Source organism: Pseudonaja textilis, chromosome 1 (genome assembly GCF_049901715.1).
Source record: "Pseudonaja textilis isolate UNSWEBS1 chromosome 1, rPseTex1.2, whole genome shotgun sequence".
Taxonomy (NCBI): Eukaryota; Metazoa; Chordata; class Lepidosauria; order Squamata; family Elapidae; genus Pseudonaja; species Pseudonaja textilis.
Window position 1 is genome coordinate 14,897,729 of NC_141990.1, and position 13,430 is coordinate 14,911,158.

General features: G+C 46.1%; 1 protein-coding gene across 7 annotated transcripts in view; it reads right to left on the bottom strand.

Annotated features, from left to right (window-relative positions):
* Positions 1-10,820, bottom strand: part of AUTS2 (activator of transcription and developmental regulator AUTS2) — a 983,444-nt gene extending 972,624 nt beyond the window's left edge. For all 7 annotated transcript variants that reach the window (XM_087926163.1, XM_087926175.1, XM_087926166.1 and 4 more), the window contains exon 1: positions 10,500-10,820. In XM_087926163.1, the coding sequence (XP_087782289.1) occupies positions 10,500-10,817 (318 nt within the window). In that variant the 5' untranslated portion in view covers positions 10,818-10,820. The remainder of the gene's footprint in view (positions 1-10,499) is intronic.
* Between the last annotated feature and the right edge of the window lie 2,610 nt (positions 10,821-13,430).

Consider the following 13,430-nt stretch of genomic DNA (forward strand, 5'->3'; position numbering starts at 1 on the left):
CAGGGTTAACTGGAGAATTTTGGTGCACAAATCTCAGACCCGGCTTTGCTTTACTGTAATCCACTTGTCTTTTAGTATAAGTAAGCTTTTCACCACAAATGGGAGTCGAGGGTCTTTCTTTTCTAAGAGACTAAGTCGGATGGGCCTGACAGTATCCTTCAAGGGCCCCCTCTTATGAATAATTGCTTTCTCCTCTGGTTGCCTACATTGTGCATTGTCACATCTTAAAAGGCAAATGCATACAGAATGGTTCAAAGACTGGGCCATCAGATCACGGGTGGGATGCTACCGGTTCGGCCCGGTTCTATAGAACCGGTAGCTCTGAAGAGCAGCAGACACCGAACCGGTTTGCTGCTAGGTCCTTTTGCTCGTCTGTTTGGCCCAGCCACCCACCCGGGCTCTTGGCTGTCCTTTATTTCCTGCTTTTTCAACCTCAGCTGGTTTGCACGGCACAGCTGAGGTTGAAAAAGCAGGAAAGAAGAGGATTTTCAAATGTGGCGCACACGTGCACAGTGCTTGTCAGCTGTCTGGGCGGCACAACTGATTTTTTTTTTTTAAAAAAAAAAAAAGCTGTACACATATACACAGCAAATTGCACTCACACTCTCACCGAACCGGTAGTAACACCAGTTGAATTCCACCCCTGCATCAGATGCAAAGAAGATTATCCTCCAGTGGCAAATACATCTACCGTACGCTCAACATGCAGAAGAGTACAAACTGTGATAATTACACTAAAGTTTTCTATGGCTGCGGAACCATTTCAGGGAACACAAACCAAGCAGTGTTGTTGATAAAAAAATTAACATCCAGACCTGGCTAGGTCAATTAAAATATGTGGTGGATACGTTCCCAATATTTTCAGATGGTGCACTTTACAACAGGGTGGGTTTTTTTTTTTTAAGGCTCTAAGTTTAATGGTCTGGGAGATGGTTGAGATTTAAAGTAGATTACGTCACTTTCTTCAGGATGTGTGAAGCCAGCCTAGATTCACATTCTGCCCTTTGCGGCTTTATGTCCCAAATTCCCTCTTTAGCAATACCATTCCTGGCATAATCTCTTCCAGAGTTCACCAGCTACAGGTAATTCTTGAGTTACAACCACGATAGAGCCCAACATTTCTGTTGCTAAGTGAGATAAATGTTGAATTTTGCCCTATGTTGCACCCTTTCTTGCCATAGTTGTTAAGTAAATCACTGCAGTTGTTAAATTAGGAACGTGGTTGTTAAGTGAATCTGGCTCCCCTATGGACTTAGTTTTTGTCAGGAGGTCCCAAAAGGTGATCACATGACACCAGGACACTACAACCGTCATGAATATGAACCAATTGCCAAGCATCTGGATTTTGGAAATGCTGCAATGGTCGTAAGTGTGAAAAACGGTCATAATCACTTTTTTCAGTGCCGCTGTAACTTTGAATGGTCACTAAATGAACTGTTGTAGGTTGAGGTCGACTACCTGTACATTCTTCCCACTGATGATGGAAATTGACATACAGGTCGTCCACAACTTACAGCCATTCATGTTATATGTAATAGCACTGAAAAAAATGACTTACAAACTGTCCTCATCACAGTATTCCCACAATCACATGATGGAATTCAGGTGCGTGGCAACTAGCATGTGTTTACAATGGTTGTAGCATCCTGGGGTCATGGGGTTGCCATTTGCAACCTTCCCAGCTGCCTTTCAACAAGCGGACTCAATGGGGAAAGCCAGGTTTGCTTAATGACCATATGGGTAGTTTAACGACGATTGCAAAAAGGTCGTAAAAATTAAGCAAGATTCGCTCAATGACCCACTCGCTTAGCAATGGATGTTCCAATCCCAGCTGTGGTTGTAAGTCAAAGAGGATCTGCAATGGACTTGCAATGAGTCTACTTGTCTCTTAAGCACTTGCTGCTTTGTTTGTTCTTTTCTGTTCTTGAAACAAGTTTTCAGATCATGTGGGATTCTATAAAAAGAAGTCCTTTAAAAACAGCACCGCTTTTGTACACTTAGCCTTAAGCATACAATCCCAAAGGCGCTATTCAAAAAGCGATGGGACTTTCTTGTGGGTTTTTTCTTGAAAACATTTCGCTTCTCATCCAAGAAGCTTCTTCAGTTCTGGCTGAATGGTGGGCAACTGAAGAAGCTTCTTGGATGAGAAGCTAAACGTCTTCAAGGAAAAAACAACAAGAAAATCCAGCTGCCTTTTGAACAGCACCATTGGGACAACCATGATGATACAGATTCAGATTAACACATTTGGAAGGGACCTTGTAGGTCATCTAGTCCAACCCCCCGCATCCAAGCAGACCCTACACCATTTCTGACAAATGGCAATCCAGTCTCTTCTGGAAAGCCTCCAGTGATGAAGCTACCACAACCTCCGAAGGCAAACTGTTCCATTGGTTTATTGATACCTCTATCAGAAAATTTCTCCTTATTTCAAGATTGAATCTCTCTCTATGCATCCATTATTCATTGTCTGGCCTTCAGGTGCTTTAGAAAATAGCTTGACCCCTTCCTCTCTGTGGCAGCCCCTCAAATATTGGAGCACTGCTATCATGTCTCCCCTGGTTCTTCTCTTCACTAGACTAGCCAAGCCCAGTTCCTGCAACTGTTCATTGTATGTTTTAGCCTACAGTCCCAAATCATCAGTGGTTGCTCTTCTATTTTTGCACTTTTTCTGCATTTTCAACATCTTTTTTGTAGTGTAGTGACCAAATCTGGATGCAATACTCTAGATGTGGTCTTACTAGCCTTTATAGAGTGGTATTAATACCTCCCTTGATCTTGATTGTATTCCACTCTTAAGGCAACTTGGGATTGCATTGGCTTTGATGGAGAACCTCCATAGAAACTGTGAGCCCAATATAACCCTCCTCAAAGGTAAGAACTTGAATATGCCTTTTGTAATGACGCTGCAACATTATACACAAATAGGTAAGTCATGCGATTTGTATCCTTGTGTTGCAGTGCATATTTTGTCACTTGCCCCTAACTCCCAGCGCTTTTAATAGAGCTTGGCTGAGCTTGGAAGCTAAGCCGGGTTGGCCCCGGTTAGTATTTAGATGAGTGAGCACTAAGAAATCCTTGCTCTGCATAAAAAGAAATAATGCCAAAAAATAGCTATAATACTCTGTTTTCTCATAATGTCTATGCTGTTGCTAGGAAAACTGCATAAATGTATTCAATTAAGTCACCAGGAATTGGAATCAACTCAAAAGAGACTAATATATGGATAAAGGGCACTTCTATCCAAGAATGTTGTGCCAGTTTTAGAACAGTTCCAGACTTATGAAGAAAGATGCATTTGAGAGGTGAACCAATATATTTCTCGCTGAACTGTGGTGTTTTTAAAACTACCATCAGAGTAACCTTTTGCCAGAAATATGACAGCTCTCGGAAACTTAAGGCAGGCGGGTGGGGGGCTCAGTTTCCTACAGGCAGCAATTCTTCACCCGTCTTGCTTACAAATCTATTGGTTTAGGAATTTCAAACAGGGCTTTCAAAGTAAGAGGAGGCTTGATAGTTTTGTAATTCTCCTTTATAAAAACCACTCTGATTTTTTTTTTTTTCATACAAACATACAAACCACAAAACAACATGAACAGAAAACTGAGGAGGGTGAGTTGGGGAATGCAAGGTTGTTGTTGTTGTTTTTTCATGAAACTAAAAATTTGCAATTTTGGGTACCCCAGGATTTGCAGCCGATTGAAGGCAGGGCAGTGGATTTTGTAGAGCTTTGTAGAACAGGTAGTCCTCGACCTACAACTACAACTGAGTCCAAAATTTCTGTTGCTAAGTGAGATAAATGTTGAGTTTTGCCCTATTCTGTGCCGTTTTCTTGCCACAGTCATTAAGCGAATCCATGCAGTTATTAAATTAGTAACATGTTTGTTAAGTGAACCAGGCTTCCCCATTGATTTTGCTTGGCAGAAGATCACAAAAGGGGATGCCAAGATGCTGCAACCGTCGTAAATATGAGTCAATTGACAAGCGGCTGAATTTTTTATCACGTGATCGTAGGGGTGCTGCAACGTTCGTAAGTGTGAAAAATGACCATAAGTCACTTTTTTTCAGTGCCATTGTAACTTTGACCGGTCACTACATGAACTGTTGTAAGTCGAGGACTACCTGTAATAGGGTGTCAGAGGAGAAACAGCAAATCAGGGCATGCACATGAACACCTATGGCACCCATCAGCATTTTCTCAAAACAGACTTTTAAAATTTCTCTTTTTTTCTTGTCCCAACAGTGGAAGTCATACAAGCAGAGGAAAAGAAATCACTTCCTTAAGAAATTAATAAAGGTATGACATGGCTACTCGGACATACTCCAGATCTAAATAGATGATATACATAGTATCAGTGGTGGGCTGCAACCGGTTTAACAATGGGTTCTGTGAGCGCAAGCTTCGAGCACACATGCAGCATTCAATAAACACCAATTTGAACCTGTCATGCCCCTGTCGGAATCTGATTCAGAGGAGGAAGCCGAACAGCTGACAGGGAGTGGGAGTGTGACTCTGTTGGCTGTGGAAGAAACTGGGGAAGGGCAGTCTGGCTGGGCATTCAGAGGAAGACCCAGGCCCACCCCCTCTTCATCCTAGGGCACGCAGGGAGGAACGGAGAAGGGAGCAATGTGGGTTAGAAAGGGAGGAAAGGGCCCTGATTCCCTTCATTAGCTGCAGCTGGGAACACAGTGTATAAAAAGAGGCAAGCTGCGTGCAGCAAGCTGTTGGGAGCAAACGTGACTTTATCTTGTATCATCGTGGCTTATCTGTGTTCCTGGCATCTTCACAACTGTGTGAGTTTTGCTGTGCTTTCAAGTTTGAAATTCCTGCTCCTGCCCTGCCAAACTAATTTCCTCAGTTTGGTTGGTTTGGATTTTAATTTACAGTTTGTGTGTACCTTGTTTTGGACTGAATTTTCTACAGTCAAAGGCTGTTCCTGGGAGAGTTGTTCTCCAGCCAAAGGTAACCAGGACATTGGGGGCAAAGTTGGAGATAATAAAAGGATTCTTATTGCTTATCTGACTGTATCGCCTTTGTGCCATGCCCGGGGTTATCACAGAACCTCTCCAGCTCACCTTCTAGCCTTCCCCAGTAAGTAGAACAGCTGAGGCGTGGTAATTCACCATGCCGTGTGAATCAGCTGAACTGCAAAAGAAGGAAATGTAATACAGGATAGGGTGGGGGTGGGTGGGTGGAGCCAGCTGATTGTTGGAACTACCGGTGCACTAGAACCAGTCCAAACCAGCAGCAACCCACCAGTAGATAGTATGAACTAATCTGGCTTATTCTTTAGATGTCAAGGAGCAGTTATGCCTGCTTAGTCAAAAGACAGTCCAATTATGTTGGTTTGAGTTTTCCTGAGTCAGTGTATTACAGCTTCAGATCTATACAATTTATACCCTCTCAGATGCAGAAAACAAGTAAAACAAAAACATACAGGATAAGCTAATTTCAGGAAGCACCTGACTATTGAAGGGTTTTGCCACTATTACTCACACTGACAGTTTTATATCATTTTATATCAAGTGCTTTCCTACTTTAAACAAGGCATCAACCTCAAGCTGTGCTGCAATGTTGGCTTAGTGGGATGCGTGAACTTAGTTGTTGTGATTTTTAAACCATAGTTAAAGGGTTCTTATTACAATATGAACCGGGCAATTATGGAACGTTCAATAAACTATGATTCAAAGCAAACCATGAGGGAATACCTTGTCCAGTCTTGAAAGTTTATTCTTTGAGTGGGAGGCAGAGAAACTGTGAAGGATGTTTTGAAATGTGTCAAGTTAAGTGTTTAGCCAAGTGCAAAGTTCTCACCTATCCATCTCATTATTTTTCTCTTGCACTTTTACTCTGACAAGACTTGAGTTTCTTACATTATGAAGGTAGTTAAAATAGCCTTAAAATTCCATTCCAGTGAGCTGTGTCTTGAAGACCAAGGAACTATTGGTTAGATCGTGACTTCATTATCAGAGATTTACTGTAGCATTGCTTAAAAAGATCCAGTAGTTCTCACGTAATGACTCAAATTAAGGCAGACTTCCAAAAGATTCCTTAAAACCCATCTTTGAAGTTACGACTTCCACGTTCTTCCTCCTTCCCGGCAGAGTCATTTGATTACATTTTGCATTTATGATCAAATGCAAAATGTAATCAAATTACAGTGTCCTATGCAATTTGCAAATATTTTTTGCCAATTTCCAGCGTTTTTCCTTGATTTCCAGCAAAGCACACCCATTCAGGGGAATGGATTTGCTTAACAACCACACAACTCCCTTAGCTACTGTGATGACTTGCTTTACAACTGTCGTAGAAATTTTTTTAAAATCAAGTCAGGTCATGTGGTGACCCATTTAATGACCACAATGGCTTGAAATGAATTATGGTCATTAAGTGAGGACTACTTGTATGCTCTTTTTTATTTCTGCAAGGAACAATATTTGATTCTTCTCCATCTTATTTAAAATAAACCATGCTTTGAAACATACATACTTCTTATTAATGAGGAGAAATTCAGATTCTGGGTTGTGTGACTTTATAGATTACTTATGGCAAGCACAAGAAGAAGCTTTCAATAGGATGCTTACACCGATAAGTAAAACAAAGTAAGTTATTAGTAGGCTATTGCCCTTGGAATTGAGATCAAGGAAGGGCTTAGATCAGAGGTATCCAACCTTGGCAACTTTAAGCAAAGCTGGCTGAGGAATTCTGGGAGTTGAAGTCCACAAGTCTTAAAGTTGCCAAGGTTGGACACCCCTGGCTTAGATAAAGACCTTGGAAGTTAAATAAATTCACATGTATTATTAAGAAAAGTACAAGTTAACCAAAGTTAATAAAAACAAAAAAGTGTTGAAAAAGGAAAGCCTGAATTGCAAAATAAGTAAATGGAATTTACAGGCAGGAGAGAATTAGGTTATAATTTTCAATATTTCTGTAATTAGCTTCAGTAACTGAATATAGCATTTAAAAAAAAACCCTAATAATCACATATTCTGGAGAGAGAGAGGTTCCCTGGCTATGGACTCCAGCGCAAGCCTGAACAAACCTTTGATCAAGGTAACCGACTCTGATTGGATCCTGCAACTAATCAACACTGCTAAAATCCAAGTAATATATAAATAGTAACAGCAACAGACAACACAGTATAAATTGTAACATGAGATTATGAATTTGTCAGCTCTTAGAGGTAAACCAGTGCAAGGAACAGACAGTGTAAGGACTACCACAACTCTATTGTTATAAAGTATAATAGTACAATCTTGAAAACCTTTTGAAAATTTCCTGTCTGCCCTCTCTCACACCAATCAGAATCGAGGCAGAGTTCTTAGGATCTCTTTCTAAAAAATTCCTCTTCCCCAGTACGAAGTAGCTGTTTACTTTCTGTTAACAATATTTACATTTCTTCATCAAAATTCTCCATACTCCTCTGCAGAGTTATAACAATTTCTATCTGAACACTTAACATTCAGAAAACCCACATTTCAGATAGGGTACAAACCCCTATATTGAATTACAAAACAGTCTTCAAATTAATTTAAATTAAATTCTATGTCATATTTACTTTTGAAATACCAAGTTATGGGGCCAGCTAGGATGGGAGACCACTTAGAGATGCTAGGTAGGCAGGATTCACTGGGAAATCAGAAAGCATGCTAGAAAAAGGTAGAGACAAGCCACTTGTGAACTGTTACAAAAACAGATATGTCCATAAAGTCAAAAACAGTTGAGCTCAATCAAAGGAGAGTTGACTTGAACAAAACAGATGGCCATTTTATCAGTTTGTTTGGGGTTTTTTAAAGTATAAAACAGAGGCAGAAAGGGAACTGGGAAATGTAAAAACTCAGGGACAGTTGAATGTATAACTCAGTGTATATATATATATATAAGGCAAAAATAAGTGTCTCCTTCCAATTCTGCCAACTGAGGACACAGCGATTTCATAATAACCCATCCTTGTCAAAGCAGAAGTCACCTGCATGATGCTTGGCCCTGCACAGGTAGTCCTTGACTTATAACCACAACTGAGCCCAACATTTCTGTTGCTAAGAGAGACAGTTGTTCAAGTGAATTTTGCCACAGTTAATCACTTAACGTGAATCGCTGCAGCTGTTAAATTGATCACATGGTTGTTAGGCGAATCGGGTTTCCTCACTAACTTTTTTGGACAGAAGGTCACAAAACGTGATCTCATGAGCCCAAGACACTACAGTACAACCGTCATCAATATGAATCAGTTTCCAAGTGTTTGAATTTTGGTCACAGGTCCATGGAGATGCTGCAAATGTCATGAATGTGAAAAACAGTCATAACTCACTCTTTTCACTGCCACTGTTAATTTCGAATGGTCAGTAAATGAACTGTTGTAAGTCAAGGATTACTTGCATTTTAGAATCTCTCTCTCTCTTCCACACGCAGACACACATACGACCCATACACATACTATATTCCTGGAATATATTTCATAATTATTGATGCTTCATTTAGGTCACCGTCTGGTCATTTCCAAAGATAATTTCAAGGCCTGTCTGGAAGTTAAGATTCAACAAAGTACTTTTTGGAAGGCGAAAGAAAGCCAGCCCAAATTTGGTCAGCTTTCCCAAGAAATGGAGAACACCAAATCAAAGCACATAAACTCTTCTTTCATGAATCTTTGTCCACACAGATACATCAAAACAACGGTTCTCCAGTGAGAACAATGCCAGACCTGAAGACCTTTGGGTCATCTAGCCCACCCTCTCCGTTCATTTAAAAAGACAGGAAAAGTCAATTCTCCAAATTGATGACCAGCTCAAAAATTTTCATTCCCCCACCCCTCTCTGAAATATGACCTGGAGGTGGACATCTTGGATTAACACCTTCACACAAACTGCCTCTGATGTTGCAGGCTAAAACCTTAAATGACCAATGCACAAAAAAAAAGAGATAGAGAAAGACAGAGAGGGCACCCCAGAAGTTCAGGATCAAAGTTCTGTGAAATTATCCAAGAAGGAAAGAAAAGCTGAAATTGACAAAACACTGGCCTCAAGGTGATTGTAACAGGAAGTCATAGACTACTAGATTTTTTTGGTGGGGGCGCACAGGACAGTCTATTCTGCCCAGCTGGCATTCCTTATCCCATCATCAAAAAAAAAGGGGCGGGGTCAACATTTAATGGCACCTGATATCACACCTGGTATCTTCCAAATAGGCCAGTCCTCCACCACCACCCCACTCCCCCCAAGAAATTTCGTACTGCAAGAATGCATCTCCAGGTATAAGATCTCGCCATCACTCCTGTCCGGCTCTTCTCTGATCCGATCGAACCTAGATCAGGACGCCGAGAAGAAGGAGAAGCTGCCCAATTGTTTGAGGTGTGGTGCAAACTCCTCAGACTCCCTCCCCCCGCCAACCAAGATCCCAGCAACCAGTTTCTATTTTTGCCGGTCGCCGCGGAATCTCCGACTTCGGGCAGCTGTCAACTATACGGACGACCAACCCCTTAGAAAGGAGATTACATTCGGGGACCGTTTTCTCCGACACGCAGCTCTTTCTCTCCTGCTGCCCCCACTTCCCCTCCCTCTTTCCATCCATCCTTTCTTTCTCTCTGGCTCTCCGCACGCTTTAAAGGGACCAAATACACACACATATATATATATATATATATTCCCCTTCTGGAGCACGGAGGAGAGTCCAATCAAGCATGGTTCGCGCACACACCCCCTTGCAAGTTCCACCAAGCCCCTCCCCTCGGCTTCTCAGGCCCGGGGAATACGCGCTCCCCACTTCTCCATCCCCGGTTCCTCCTGCCTCCCTCCAGCCCGTAAGAAGCAAAGCACCACTCCCCAACAGCTGGAGCGAGCGCAGGCGAACCCTATTCCAACGCCCTTCGCCAGAATCGGCGCATCCGTCAAACGGCAGCCCAAACCAAAATAGACTCTCACCGCACTCTTACATACAGGCACACAAACACACACACACACACACACACACGTGCGCGCGCGCTCCTACACACACGCACGCACACACCCGCTCGCCCTCGCCGTATCTAGCTTGATCAATATTTGGAGAAAGCGGGCGGGGAGGGAGGGAGGGAGGAAAGGGGGGGGCAGAGAGAGAGAGAGAGAGAGAAAGAGGCGGGGGTGCGCGCGCGCGTGCCAAGTCTGCATTGTTATCCCAACACAGCCGGGAGGCGCGAGGCTCTTTCCTTTCCACACGCGCAGACGTTACACCCCCCCACACACCTTTTTTCTCTCTCTCTCTCTCTCTCTCTCTTTTCCCTTTCCCTTTTTCGGCTGCCATTCCCCCATCAGCAAACAATGGGACTCCGGCGCACATACACCACGCTTCCGACTCCACACACCCCCTCCCCGCGCTCCACTTCTCCGGTTTCTTCTCTCACCCAGCCCCCAACCCCCCCCCACTCCCCGGAGCCGCTGGGATGGAAGCAGGGTAGGGGAGACGAGGGAGGGGGGCTCGGGAGGCCGGGTTGCGGGGGGGGGGGTTATCGGAGAGGGTCCCTTACCTCTAAGGCTTCCAGAGTGACAAAGCTGGCCAGGGCGAAGCCGTCCACGATATCTTCTTCGGGAGAGGAAGATTCCCTCCGCTTCCTCCGGGGGGGTTTCGGTCGGGACGGCGGCTTGCCATTGTTTTCAAGATCCGAGCCGGAGGAAGAAAGGATGGAAGCCGCTCGGGTTCTCCGCGGTTCACCGGGAGCGCTGACCCCCAAATCCCCGCCGGGGCCACCTTGTAATAATCCGCCTTTGGATCGCCTTTCCCGATCGCGCTGCGATCTGGATCGCCGTTTCTTGCGGAAGCCGTTGCAGAGCGCGGATCCGTCCATGGCTCTTTATCCGCGCAAACCCCCCCCTCCCTCCCGCCCGCCCTCCACTCCACAACTCCACACTGCCTTATCCCTCCCTTTCTCCCCTGCTTCCTCGCTCGCTCGCTCTCTCGCTCTCCCCCGCCCCGATCGCCAACTTCGGTTCCCCCCCCCCCCACCGACACACACGCCCGGTGGAAGCGAGAGGGAGGAGGGAGAGCTGGAGGAAGCGAGAGGGGGAGCGGCGGGAAACGGGGGGGGTGGTCGCAAGACGGGAGACTCCCAAGGAATGTCAGCCCCGGGAAAGGAAGGGGGGGCGCGCGCGGAGAACGTCGAGAACGCTCTGAGCAAGCCCAGCAAAGTAATGGCTGTTCGCTGGTCCTTCCTTTGCGAAGACTCCCCCGTCTCTCTCGCCTTCCCCCTCTTTCCTCTACCCCCCACCCTCCCCGGCTGCAAAAAGCAGGCAATAAATTAAGAGTAACGGAACGCTCCGATCCGAAGGCGGCGAGACAGTAAGGTGGCTGGCTCTTGATTCTCTCACACCTCCCCCCCCCCCACACACACCCACCCACTTTTACACATACACACACGCATATAGAGGCACACACAGCGCCTTCGGAAACCCGTGTTAATCTGTAGGGAGGGGGAGGGGCCCCCCGCAAGGGGGACTTGGGGTTCAAAACTACTTCTCGCTCGGAGCTTTCTCCGCTTCGGGGTTGCCAAAATCAAAGGCGCGCGCACACACGCACACGCACACGCACACACACACACACACACACACACACCCGACTTGTCAATATCACGCAGACACACAGCGCCTTAAGGAAAGAGAAGTTGCTTCGTTTTGTTTTGGGGTGTTTTCCCCCCTCCTCGCCCCCGAAGGGGCGCGGGATAAGGTAGTTTCCTCCCCTCCTGTTTCCCTCAGATTACGTCGCGATTTGATGGGGGGGGGGGAGACAGGAGAAAAGCTCAACTGGGAGTTGTCCTTGGGCCTCGCACCTGGCAGGTGTGTGGAAGGGACCCCCCCACTTCGCAGGGCCCATACCCACACACTCACACCCGAGGGCGCGCACCTTGGTTGCCAAGGCCCCCCACGGACCCCAACTCCCTGACAGTCCTGCTGTCTTCGTCCCTCCAGGCGGGCGGAGGGAGTGCGGGGCGTGTGTGTGTGTGTGTGGAGCGAAGAACGGGAGCGAGAACCGCTCAGGAGGCTCGTCCAGGCGCGGGGATCTCGGGACAAAACGCCGCCGGGGGGAAGCGGGGGAGGGCGCTGAGGCAGAGTTGCGCCTGCGAGAACCCCGAGGATCCGAACACAAAGGGATCGGACGGGCCTTCGCTTCGCTTGCCCGTCTAAGGAAGGATTATGGATAGAGCTGGCGCCGATTGCCCCCTCCCCACGAAAATTGGGGGGTGGGGGTGAGTTTAATCAGTATGTGAAGTATAGAGGAAAGGGGGTTGAGGGGGATCCGTTAGACAGCGGAGTGGGGCGAGGAGAAGGGGCGATGGGTAAAAAAAAATCCTTCCTGGGGTGGTTGGTGCAGACGTCGGAGGGGCTTCGGTCCCCACTCCTCCAGCCGCAGCTGCGCGGGGTCCAGCCCCATTCACTTCTCCTTGCCTGCTTGGCTGGGTCCCTCTCTCTCTCTCTCTCTCTCTCCCGCCCCCTTCGGTCACGTGGGTAACTTTCTATCTCTGATTTCCCCCCCCTCCTCTTCTTCCCCACCCCTTCTCCCCACCGTGTGAAATCAAGCTCTCCTCCAAACGCGCGAACTGAGTGACAGGCATGCGCGCCGAGTTTGCGCACTGCTCCTCGCCGGCTCCAGCTGAGAAGGGGGAATGAACGGGGAAGGGGGCTTCTCGCGGGAGCTGCCGCGCCTGGAAGGTGGGGGGGGAGGAGGAAAGAAAGGTGGATTGTAGCAGGACCGCACGCTTTTTGCCCGGAAGCCAACTTTCCACTTCCCCCCGTTTTCCTCCTCTTCTTCCTCCCACCATCTCAGTTTTCGGGGAGGGTCGGCAACCTGAAGCCCCAAATATTTAGACCGCCCCCCTGAATCGATTCCAACTCCTCCCCCCACCCCGAACCCAGAGTTTCTCTTTTCTCGGCATTTGGAAGAAAAGGACACTGTAAAGATAATTCAAGAAAGTTCTTGAAACTAGTTGTCAGCACTTGGTAGTCCTCAACTTACAAACAGCTCACTTAGTGACCATTTGAAGTTACAGTGGCAGCAGCAGCAGCAGCCACATGGTCACGTGACCAAAATTCAGCCACTTGGGAATTAGCTCACATTTATGATGTTTTGCATTGTCCAGCGGTCATGTGGTCACCCTTTGCGGCCTGACAAGCAATGTCAATGGGAAAACCAGATTTGCTAAATGACCGCGTCACTAATTTAACTGCAAGGATTCACTTAACAACTGTAGCAAGAAAGGTAAATGTAGATGTGTTTTGCCCATTTGTAAAATGGGCAAAATTCATTTAAGAAATGTTTCATTTAGCGGCACAAATTTTGGGCTCAATTGTGGTCGTAAGTCAAGGACTACCTTTATTGGCTTGCTTGGTAATTTCTAAATTAGAGATTCAAGCATACATACAGCTAGTCCTCAACTTACAACTGTTTGCTTCATGATTGTTAACAA